The sequence below is a fragment of the Urocampus carinirostris genome, chromosome 11 (assembly GCF_059441175.1).
Source record: "Urocampus carinirostris isolate Australia breed hairy pipefish chromosome 11, RoL_Ucar_1.0, whole genome shotgun sequence".
Classification (NCBI taxonomy): Eukaryota; Metazoa; Chordata; class Actinopteri; order Syngnathiformes; family Syngnathidae; genus Urocampus; species Urocampus carinirostris.
The window spans coordinates 1,537,356-1,549,981 of NC_142359.1; the positions used below are offsets into that span (position 1 = coordinate 1,537,356).

The following is a 12,626-nucleotide window of genomic DNA, read 5'->3' on the forward strand; positions in this document are numbered from 1 at the left end:
GTGTATACAGTGGAACCTCGCTAGTTCGCCGTTCCACTTTTGCGGGTTCAGAGCTTCGCGGGTCTAAAAAATATACCTTACCTTCTCAATAAAAGCATTTATTGACTTGACGCCATTGAGCGCGAGCTTATGTCAACTGAGGACACGGTGTGGACACTCTTATTGTGAAGGGGAGGGGGAGGCCCTGACACAATGCTTAGTCATTGCCGCTTCGCTCACCCCCCCCTCCTTCAACTCCTCCCACCTCACCCCCTTCTTATGTGGCGCTTAGTTTATCATGGATGAACTCGGCGACGCGACGTAAGTATATTCTCTTCTGTCACATTTCATCTCAAGTTTGACTTTATCATACCAAAAGCGAGCGGTTGTTTGAACTACCTAAACACGGCTAATTGCGTGCAGTTTCATGTATTTGTTGTAAAAGCCGTTCGATGTCGCTAGCTAAAGTATAGATAGATAGATAGATAGATAGATAGATAGATACTTTATTCATCCCCGTAGGGAAATTCACACTTCCAGCAGTCTACCCCGTTGTTTAATAACAGATGAACACATGATGCCCTAGGGGTGCTTGTAGCGAAGTGGATGACGTCACGCCAGTCCAAAAATTCGACATCCCTGCGGCAGATGGAAAACTTTTCTTTGTGAAAATCCAGGGATACACCACCTCGTGTTAGCAAGTCCGCCTCCTCTCCGATTCTCCCCGGTTTTCGTGTCTCTGTTTAGCGGCGTTGAAGCCGGATCGCTCCGGGTGGCTACACGTTAGCGTCCGGAATGCTAAACGTGAGCCACGTTTCCGCAAAACACAGCAACTGCGCTCCCTGTGCGCTTCGATGTTTTCCACCAGCACTCGATGATCTTATTTGGTCGTGAGTTCGCATTTACCAAGATTACGGATGGTACCGAAGACTTATAACGCCGCTAGCCGCTTCGCTAGCTCCGGCTTTTCCTCCACGATAGGCCCCTTCATCACGCCGGCACGAGAATTTTTCAGGGCAAGGAGTTGAAATTCCTTGAATACACGCATTTCTTGTGCGTTAAAACCCATGTCCATAGGATGTATGTTGTTATTGTCAGAAGGCAGCTCTTTCACTTTCATTAAAATGAACACGGACCATTTTTTGAACTGTCGTTTCCCAAAACGCTTCACAAACACTCTTCAAATATCACATTTTCACTGTTTTTATTTTCAATATGTAACCGGTAGTGTTAGCAAGCCAAATAAACTGCGATGGCTGCATGTGGTTGAGAGCGGTTAATACAATCATACTGAATGGTTCGTAGTGGTTTCGCCGCAGTCCTATTCCGTGTACATACAACATATTTTACGGGTTTTTTTTTTGTTATAACATGAATTTCACTCTCTCTCTCTCTACCCGTATTCGATATGGTGTACTGTATACAGCGGGGTATACTGTATACCTGTTGTCAGGGTTTCAATGTAAATCTCTTGAATTTCTGTCTCAAGGTAATTAGCTTGTTTTTATATTACTAAGTATAAAAACAATGTTTCTCATACACACACACACATAAAGTAACGTTTCAACAATGAGTGTAATTATATCTCTTGTACGTTTATCAATCTTGTATTCTTTTATTTTGAAGTCATGTTCTTGTGTGCACTGATCTCTCTGACGCAAATTAAACGTCTCTCTCTCTCTGTGTGGACTTCAACCAGGGTGGAGTTCTTTTCTCTGCCGTTATCATGTAGAATTTAAACAATATACATGTATTTTATCTGTGCAAATATAGCCATCAAACAGGGGCGCCACTACTTCGCGGATTTTCAGTTTTCGCGGGTGGTCTCCGTCCCCATCAACCGCGATAACCGAGGGATTGCTGTAACCCATCATTGACAAATTTGCGTTTTTCCGTACAGATTTTCTTGTACGTGGTACACGTCTTCAAATAAATAATAAACCTATTTTGTACGGCAAAAACGTATAGGTTGACAGGTATGGTTATTTCTTGACACATTCATTTACCAGTTTTGTGAAGGGGAGGATGGCCGAAGCCCCGGGGCGGGGGGAACCCAACTGGAACCCCGGCCGGTAGACACGCCCCCAGCGACCGAGTCGTTCTCCGATCGTCCGAAATGCCAGTCTTGCGGGGTCGGCAGCGGCTGGATTTGGGCAGGGATGAAGCCGGGGGGACCGGGACAACGGTAGGAAGGCTCCGTCTGGAAATCTGTCGATGGAACACGGCACTAACGTTAGCGTCAGCGTCGGAGTGGGCCGAGCCGAGGACTCACCTGTGACCTGTCCGGGCGAGCAGATGTCCGAGTCCGGTGGGGAATCGGGAAGTGCGCTGGGGGAGCGGCCGGAAAACCAAAGCGTCATCCAACGGACACATCAGTCATTCACCCGTACGCCATCAATCCTTTTTTTTTTGCATTGTAACGAACAGGGTTTGTACGGGTGCTTAAAATCCTTGAAAATGCTTCGATTTGACTGTTCTTTCAAGGTTTAAAAGTGCTTGAATTTTAGGTATCGTGCTTCTAATGCTTGAAATTCTTGCCATGTTTCTTGTTCATGTGTTGGGCTAGGTGTAGGAGCTAGGGTTAGGGCAAGGGTGTCCAAACTTTTCAGAAAGCGGGCCAGATTTGGTAAAGTGAAAATGTACAAGGGCGGACTATTGAGCCTTGCATTCTTTGAACAGTTTTGAATAAATTTATCCTCAGTGAATAGTTTTCAGTGCTCGGCCTCGCAGCTCTCCTTTGTAGCATTTTCATTTGACTCGCAGGGTCCCATAAAAAAGCGCAGCGGTGCCGTTAAAACAGCTTCCATTTGCTTCCCCTTTTCACAGTGTTCGTTTACAATGAGGTTTTTGTAGCACGTTTGGGCTGGCAGTGCCTCTTAAAATTACTTTTTTTTAAAACAGTCTCTTGACAGATTGGGATTTGTGTCGGATTTGGGTGAAAAAACGACCTGAATTTTCTCTCAGTTTGCTTTTTTATTTCCACATGTTGTAAATGGGGGCTTATAATCTCACAGAAAGCCAAAGGCAAGGTGGCCAAATAATTTTTTATAGTGCTTTCAACATTACTGGCGAGCCACATATTATTAATTTTATGACAGAGGCCGAGGGCCAATAAAAATTTGACCACCGGCCGTAAATGGCCCCCGGGCCGGACTTTGGACGTGCCTGGGTTAGGACTTCAAATAAGGGTTTGGAACTCATTTGATGGCTCCAAAATTGGGTTAGAAACTAAGGTTTAGGCTCCTTATTAGGGTATTATACTTAATTTAGGGTTCTGAAACAGGCTTGAGTTAGGAACTAAGGTTTGGGCTTCATGTTATAGTTCTAAACTGAATGTAGGGTTTCAGAAAAGGTTTGCTCACCTAATGATTCCCCACACATCAGTTGGGCTGGGCGAGGGGGCTGGGAATCCCCTCCTCTGTATCAACTTCCCAGAAAGAGTCAGAAAAGACTCTAGCCACCTCCCACTAGGGGGACATGGCTCTGGTATATATATATATATATATATATATATATATATATATATATATATATATATAGTGGTTAGCCGTATGCGGCACAGTTCTAAGGTCTTGGGAACCTCCTGTGTAGGTTCAAATCCAGCTACGGGACTTCCTGTGCGGAGTTTGTATGTCCCCGGGCTTGCGTGGGTTTCCTCCGGGCACTCCGGTTTCCTCCCACATTCCAAAGACATGCATTTCAGGTGGATTGGCCGGTCCGAATTGTCCCTAGGTGTGAATGAGCGAGCGAGTTGTCTGTCCCTGCGTGCCCTGCGATTGGCTGGCAACCAGTTCAGGGTGTCCCCTGCCCACTGCCCGATGATTGCTGGGATGGGCTCCAGCACCCCCGCGACCCTACTGAATACCGATTTGCGGTGCAGCTGATGAGATGAGATGATATATATATATATATATATATATATATATATATACTGTATATATATATATATATATATATGTGTTTCATTTTATCAAAGCAATAAAACATACGGTTGTTCGTTTTCGTATTGTAATGAAGTTCATCTTGAGGCGTATCCTACAACAGAGTCGTCACGTCATTCTCCACAGGATGTCCTGCATCCAACTGAGTCATTTGGATGGAAGGCTAATATAGATACAGTGTTCTGGTTTGTCCCTGCGTCCTAGACGCATCATTTTTGCTGGGGACGCATTGTTTCAAATCAACGTGCGTCACAGGACGCAACTTTTTTTGACACAAAATTGTCATTATTACCCGATACTTTTTTTTAACAAAGATTTACCGCACTCAACTTTTCGTCAGGCAGATCCGCCATTGTTGTTTTGGTCTCGCGGTTCGAGTTTTCGTCTGCACGACGATCTCGGAAAACAAGATTACGTCAGTGTTGTGGTGGAAGTCCGTCTCTTTTTAGAGAAGCGGCTTTTTCGGCTCAACTCGTTAAAGAGAGCCGGCTCTCCAACGGCTCACTTGCTTTGATGATTGATATTACGAATTATGTTGTATAAAGAAGTGAAGAAAAAAAGGAAGTATAAAAGGAGAAAATGAAAAAAGACAGGTTTGTGGTGATCCCTTTTAATCAGTATATTGCCAACAATAATTGAATGTAGAAAATGAATTAATAATTTGAATAAGAAAATGTATTATTCTACTTAATTCTATTTGCGTGTATTTTTTCCTACTACAGTGAACGTCCAAGCGACTTCATTTTGAACTTTTTTTTATAATAAAGCTCATTCATGTCGAGCAACTCGGTGTCTCACAACAAAATGTTCATTAACAGTATATGATATAAGGAAACACATGTACACTACTGTATAACATGTTAAACTACATAAACACGTTTGAAAAAAAATATGGTGTAAGATTTTTTTGTATTTTGTAAGGGAAAATGTGACAGTTTGTAAGTGCATGGAGCCGTGGAAATTGACAGGTATGAGTATGCCTCCGAAAAAAACAGTTAGTATTAGGTGAAAATCAACACAAAATTGGTCATTTCTTCAGTGTCGGTAATAAGTCGAAACATATTGCAGAAAGTGATAACAACGGCAATAATTCCGGCAGGAAAAAAAACGGCAGATGAATTATTCGGAAGATCGCGGAGGCAAGGAAAACACGCGTGTTAAAGCGAACGATTCGAGGAAAGATGATGAACAAAAGAATATAGATGAATATAATTATTTCAGCAATATTATTTTGTATAATGTAAAATATGGTTGTGAACTGAAAAATCTTGAAGTGATAACTGATTTGTATTACCAATAAACGGTGATGATTAAAACTGAATGAAAATATAGATTAATATTATATATTTGTCGCCAATTTACAATGTCAACCTGACTCAATTTTGGGGAGCCATAGATCTCTGTTGGGACCCATAGATTTTGGAGCATGCCAGTCCCCGGGACCCATCACTTTTCACAGCTCAAATGAACACTGTAGATATTGTGTTTTTTTTTTTTTTTGGGAAGGGGTCCAAGACGGCTCTTTAGACATTTCTGGGTTGCCGACCCCTGCCTTACACCAACAGTCAGTCCCACCAAGGAAGATTTGAGGCCCAGAGAGAAAAAGACGACGGGTTTTAACTCACAAAGCGTTGAAGTCGCTGCCGAGGTACTGCTCCAGGATGCTGGTATCCACGGCAACGGACCGCTCCACCACTTGCCTCACGTCCCGACCTGTACATCGATACGACCGTCGTCATCGTCACGTCCTCATTTTTCGTTTCCGATCATTTTAAACAAACTCGACTGGATAACCACGGCATACGGGCCGGGGGGGTCTCAATCTCGATTGAGTTGAGGGCCGCCGGAGCTAGGGTCTGGCTGAGCTCGGGCCCGATGCGGTTTTCCACAAGATTAGAAAAAAAACCTGATTCCAAGCAAAAATGAGATCGAAAAATACAAAAAATATCAAGAATGAATGTGAAAATAAATGAATCCATCATTTCCACTCACATCAAAGGGACAGTGTGTATTATTTGACCACTAGATGTCGCTTCGTTGTGCCATGCCACCCAAAACCAATGCTCAAAAGAAAGAAGACAAATTACACAGACTTGGTGATCGAACCCCAACATTTTTCTTTTTTTTACCCGGCATTTCGCTAAGAAAAAAACAAACAGAAAATGAGACAAAAGGGCGAAAAAGAAGGGAAAAAGACTGAAATAGGTGGGAAAGAAAAACGAGGCAAAAACAAGAACAAAAGACACACAATAAAAAAAAGTTTTTTGTTTTGGGGTACCTTTAGCAGCAAGATGGCCGACAACAATGTCAGCTTTATCTAAGTCACAGGTGTCAAACAGGCAACCCGCGGGCCAGATCAGGCCCGCTGAGGGATTGAATCCGGCCCGCGAGACAACACTCAGAGAAGCGCAAGAGAAAAACGAGCTGCAGGTTGAAATAGGTCAACTTGATGTTGCCAAAGCCAGGTGCCCCGAACAAAGACACTGTACTTGTATTTATTTCTCTCTCTCTGTCTTTTCCACCCCTTTTCTCCCACTCTCTGTCTCTTTTACTCCCTGTGTCTCTCTTTTTCTCTTCCTTTGTTGCTCTTTGTCTCTTTCTCTCTCTCTGTCTTTTTAACTTCTTTTCCTTTTTTCCTTTTCTCTCTTTTCTCTTTCTCTCTTCCTATGTCGTGTCCAGCATGGTCGCCGTGGCGACCGGCTGGCCCCGCCCCTTGGGCACCGGCTGTACTAAATCAGCTAATTTGCGTGTGTGCTACTTAAGGGTGGGTTGTGGGTATTGTGGGTGCTGGTTCATTACATTTTCTGTTCTGTTTTGCTCTGTCCTGTTTTGTTTGAGTTGCATGTTTTGAGTAAAAGCTTGTTTTGTTAGTATTCCTAGTCTAAGTTCCTGTTTGCCTGTAAGCCTGTTTTTGTTTTGTTATGTCCCTGAGAGTTGGACGACTTTTATTTTGCTAAATGAAAGTTCTGATCATCAACGCAAATGAGTTCTCCCTTCCGGCCTCCGTTCTGGTCCGGTCTCTTGACATCCTACCCTTCACGCTTTCTTTTCTCTTTTCTCTCCTTCTGTCTTTCTATTTCCCTTTGGATTTCTTTCTTCCTCTCTGTTTCTTTTCCCCCTCTCTCACGACTTTTTATCTCTTTTGGTTCTCACACTCTCTCGCTCTCTCTTTTTCTTTCTTTGTCCCGCCCTCTCTCCTTTTCTCTCCCTCTTTCTCTTTTCTTTCTCTTTAGTCTACGAGTCCGGCCCCCGACAGAATGTTTGTTGTATCGTGTGGCCCCCGAGTTCAAATAAGTTCGACACCCCTGATCTAAGTAAATAAATGCAGGTTTCAGTTCCCATGAGTATTTTTAAACATGGCCGTTGATTTCATAGTTCATGTATTTTTGCTTATTTTCCAAATTGGTATTTGTTGATTTTCCCGCCAAGGCACTTAATAATACACACTGTCCCCTTAAGACTTTCATATTAAAGCCGGGGCCTCAAACTGTTCACCTCGCGGGCCGCAATTGGCCCCCGGGCCGTGAGTTTGTCGCGTTAGTGTTTGTCTTACCCTGAAAGAATTGCTGCAGCGCCTCCGTCTCGCCATGTACAGCGGCAGTCTCCATGTTGACCAGTAGGGGGCGCTGATGAGCAGGTGAAATGGATTCAGTTCATGTGGGTTACTCGGCAACGGGACCACAGGGCTACTTGCGCAGCAGTACGACGCACGTGCCTATGTGATTAGATTTAGGAATTTAAAATGAAGACGTAAGAGCAGGGGCCAATTTAGGTTCACAGCTTTGGGTGTGGGAAAACTACAGCTCGCGGGCCACATGCGGCCCCTCAGGCTTCTACATTCGGGCCGCCAAAGCAAAATGGTCAGTATATAATGACAGTACATATAATAGTAAATATAGTACTTGGTTGGTTGGATTCCTTAAGCACATGGGTGATAGGGGCCCCATTTCCTGTGCTGTGTCTTGGGCAAGTACAGCCCGATGGCACCCATGACACTCCAGGCCAACATATGTTTCCACCCGGTCTTGAACCGGGACCTGTCACGTGCTGGCCGAACGTGCCAACTACTGCGCTGGTACTAGTTATAAAATGTGATTTTTGGTGACAACTTTATCCCCATTGTCCTGTTGCGAGTGCAAAAAAATACAAGTACTACTACAGCAGTACTCCAAAAATACTGCAAATTATTACACAAATACTCTATCAAATTTTTGATCAAATCTATCAAATTTAGCACTCAAACCAGCGAGCAAGTATATTACTTTGTCTTCATTGTGATACGAAAAAAAATATTGTGGAAATACTACTACAGTAATACTATGATACAAAAATACTAGTACAGAATTTTTACTGATAAAATATTACAAAAATACAACCACAGTTATGTTAAAAAATTCCAAAGAAATACCACAAAGGTATTTGTTTGAAGTACTTCGAACATACAACTACAGAAATACTTCAAAAATACCATTACAGTAATACTTTAATACAAAAAATACTTGTACATAAAGATTACAGCAGAAATACTACAAAAATACTTCGAAAATACAACTTCAGAAATACTTCCAAAATACCATTACAGAAATAGTTAAATACGGCGCAGTGGTTAGCGCTTGTGCGGCACAGTTCATGTCATGGGAACCTGTCGTGGGTTCAAATCCAGCTCCAGACTTCCTGTGCGGAGTTTGTATGTTCTCTCCGTGCTTGCGTGGGTTTCCTCCGGGCACTCCGGTTTCCTCCCACGTTCCAAAGACATGCATTTCAGGTGGATTGGCCGGTTCAAATTGTCCCTAGGTGTGAATGAGCGAATGAGTTGTCTGTCCCTGCGTGCCCTGCGATTGGCTGGCAACCAATTCAGGGTGTCCCCTGCCCACTGCCCGGAGATGGCTGGGATGGGCTCCAGCCCCCCCGCGACCCTAATGAGGATAAGCGGTACGGCTGATGAGATGAGATGAGAAAAATACTTCTACAGGAATATCACAGCAGAAATACTATAAAAATACAACTAAACATCTACTACAGAAATACTCTTTAAATAACAATATGTAAAAAAAATGATGACTCACAACACGTGGTAAGCTTTCTCTCCTGGCTTTGATCTCTTTGATCTCTGGCAAAACGAACATAAAATGCCACAGAGACAAAATAAAAATCAATCCAAACAGCTTTTTGCCGTTCCATGTATTCAGTTATTCTCCAAACCTGCACAAAATTGAGTTATTTTATTCATATTTAGTTTCTTTTGTCTTGAATTGGCATATTTGGTATTGGAGTCATCCAAAAGTCATTGAAAGTAATCCAGTTCAAGTAACCCTACCCAACCCTCGATACGAGAGATTGGAAATACTGCGTTTACCACTATAGTCAACCTTGTTGTTATTGTTACTATTATTATATCATAACTGTTATTATTAATGTTATTACTATATTTGTTATTATCATAGGTGCCGCAGTGACATTTGGTAACTAGTGGCATTATGACGTTGAGGGATGGGTATTACGAAGATTAGTGTATAAAATATGTGACTATTGTTATTATTATAATTATTGATACCTGACGTATGTAATATGTATATCTGTGAGACTTTGCTATATTAGACACAAGAGGAGAAGAGGATCTTTAAAATGTATTTAATAGGGAAGATGAAGGGGTAGGGAAATTAAGATCCTGCTTCTGACTACCCCTTTTCCAACATATGATGTAACATTATTTTGTTGTTGAGTTATTGTTTTTGTCCTGTTTTTATTTTAATGTTGGAATAAAGTTTTCATTCATTCAGTCATTCAAGGGCTAGACCACAGGTGTCAAACAGGCGGCCCGCGGGCCAGATCAAGCCCGCTAAGGTATTGAATCTGGCCCCCAAGACAACACTCAGAGAAGCACAAGAGAAAAACAAGCTGCAGGTTGAAATATGTCCACTTGATGTTGCCGAAGCCAGGTGCCTCAAACAAAGACACTGTACTTGTATTTCTTTCTCTCTCTCTCCCTCTTTTCCACCGCTTTTCTCCCACTCTGTCTCTTTCACTCTCTGTGTCTCTCTTTATCTCTTCCTTTGTTACTCTTTGTCTCTTTCTCTGTGTCTTTTTAACTTCTTTTGCTCTAACTTCCTTTTTCCTTTTCGCTCTTTTCTCTTTCTCTCTTCCTACCATCGCGCTTTCTTTTCTTTTTTCTCTCCCTCTGTCTTTCTATTTCTCTTTGGATTTCTTTCTTCCGCTCCCTTTCTTTCCCCCTCTCTCACGACTTCTCTTTTTATCTCTTTTGTTTCTCACGCTCTCGCCCTCTCTCCTTTTCCCTCCCTCTTTCTCATATTTCTTTATCTCTCTTTTTCTTTCTCTTTTATCTACTAGTCCGGCCCCCGACAGAATGATTGATCGTGTGGCCCCCGAGTTCAAATGAGTTTGACACCCCTGGGCTAGACAAAGAAACCGGGCTCCGCTTCAAAATCGCTTTCGTGCCAAAGAGGAGTAACATTTTTCTCCGTACGTCGAGTCGGACATGTTTGTTCTCACCCGCCTTCCGATCCAAAATGGCCTCCGCGGTGACAATCCACAGGAACCGAGAGCGACGGTCCCTTCCCTCCCTCAATCCGCTCGCTCGTCCCGTTTCTCCGCGTAGGCCGTCTTTCCCTCGCCGGCCCGCGAATCCATCTTTGGAACGGACTCTTTTGTTTTTCTTCTCCGATATGTCGAAAGAGGAAATCCTCAAAGAGGCTTTTGCAGCTTTGAGGCGGCGGCGCTCAGGTGTGTGTCGGGTGGACTTTGAGCTTTGAACGGGAAAGGAAGGTGTGTCGTATACCTGCCTCGTCGCCGTCATCCCGACGAATCGGATTGTCGGAAAAAAAGAGCGAGCGGGGAAAAAAGGAAACAAAAGAAGAAAAAAGCAGGAAAAAGACAAGTTTGGGGGGTCCCTTTGTTCACTATATTACTAATCCTAATGTCATATACTGCACAAAATAAATGAATACATTTGTCCCTGAGACTGGGCAGAGAGGAACCGTTGATTTTTTGGCCTGTGTTGACGACTGCCTGTTTTTCCTGTCGGCCGGTGGTGACGTATGCCAGAGGGCCAAAGAGCGGGGCGCTCACCAATTCACGATCACCGGGGCAGAACGCATTCAATACGTGGAATGGGGACTGGGAGGAGTGCTGAAAAGTGGCGGTGTGCTGTATCTCCATTCTGTAGCGTGAAAATGGTGAAAGTCAGAAAAGTAATGTCAAAACAACAACCCAAACCTAGAGAAAAAGAAATAAATAGTCGATTCTAAGAAATAGAATAGAATAGAATATTACCTTTATTGTCATTGTTACAACATGGGATGTATTATGACAACGAAATTGGACGTGGCACTCCAGTTCCACATTTTACAGTGAGGATGAGGAAAACAAAGAAATAAAGGAACAAAGAAGATGTTTTAACTGTCTTTGTTGTATAGGCTTTGTTTCCACCGTGTATCATGTGTCAAGAACCGTAACAGGATCAGGACCCAAACGCATGATGTTTCTCACACAAGCCTTTTATTTTACGGTAAATGGGGAGTCATGCACGTTAGGTCTGGCGTGGAATGATAGGAAGCCAGAGGCCAACAAGATTGATACCAATTGCCGGAGCAGATATCAGACAGATAGGGTCGATACCGGACAGGACGGGACAGACAGGATTGATATCAAAACAGGATATTGAAATTAAACAGGACAAACTAGACGGGAACGAAACTGGAAACCGATATCAAACAGGACAAAATAAACGGGAACAATACCGGACAGGAAACAGGACCGAGTCTTGCGGGGAAGAGGTTCGTTGACAGACTGACAAAGGAAGAGTGAGAGCTCTAAGCTTAAATAGATGGAAAGCCAATCGGCCAACAAGCCGCAGCTGGCGCCACACGGGGGTGGGGGGTTGGGGGTTTAAATTGAGTGCCATGGCCACCGTGACATGATGAATGAGCTTACTGAGGTTGCGATGATGACACAAGCCAGGAGATGGTGGCGGAGAGTAAAAAAGTTTCATGTTCTGCACAGCTCCTTTAGGTCTTTATGATGTGTTCTTCTGGAGGGCCATGTCTAATCCCTTGGAAAACATTGAGCACTGCGTTGTGATCAATTACAATTCTGTACTGAGTGAGTGACTAGAGAAGGAAACAGTTCTGGTGGAAAATTGAAATTGCCTGAATCCCAGGACAGTGCAATCCTCACACGCAGTCAATGTTCCCTCCAAGCTGCGCGCGTGCGCAATCCCCGCAGATTCTCAGCGCACAATGACTTAAAGGAAGGGGGGAAATAGAACGTAAAGAAAAAAATATCAAAATGAAAAAGTAGTGAAAAGCTGAGAAAAAAAAGAAACAAAAGGAAAAAAAAAAAGAAGGAAGAACATCTGAAAAAAGCCAGAAAAAAAGAAAAGAAAGAAACACAGGAAAAAAAATAGAGAACAAAAAGAAAAAAGTAACAGCTAGGAAAAAATAAAAACAATGAGATTTTTTTAAAGGAATGTAAAAAAAAAAAAAACCCCTCCTGGTTGTGGTTGCAGGCCTCTGAGTTATCAACCTGTTCGGGTAGTCACCATTTTGTTCTAGAACGGTTTGTTCCAATTCTTGCACCACACATCCTGTTTCATCCGTCACGCGCTCATCCAGAGCAGCATCCTCTAGCAAAACACTCTTTGCTTATATTTTGATTTTCCTTTAACACACAAAAAAACAACAACAGAAA

The 12,626-nt window shown here is 43.0% G+C and overlaps 1 protein-coding gene across 1 annotated transcript in view; it reads right to left on the minus strand.

The window, feature by feature from the left end:
• myrfl (myelin regulatory factor like) overlaps positions 1–10,665 on the minus strand; it is a 27,273-nt gene extending 16,608 nt beyond the window's left edge. Inside the window, exons 1-5 of the mRNA XM_088348043.1 lie at positions 10,431–10,665; positions 7,474–7,635; positions 5,546–5,633; positions 2,252–2,307; positions 1,986–2,187 (exon numbers count right to left, since the gene is read on the minus strand). Of these exons, the coding sequence (XP_088204169.1) occupies positions 1,986–2,187; positions 2,252–2,307; positions 5,546–5,633; positions 7,474–7,528 (401 nt within the window). The 5' untranslated portion in view covers positions 7,529–7,635; positions 10,431–10,665. The remainder of the gene's footprint in view (positions 1–1,985; positions 2,188–2,251; positions 2,308–5,545; positions 5,634–7,473; positions 7,636–10,430) is intronic.
• Between the last annotated feature and the right edge of the window lie 1,961 nt (positions 10,666–12,626).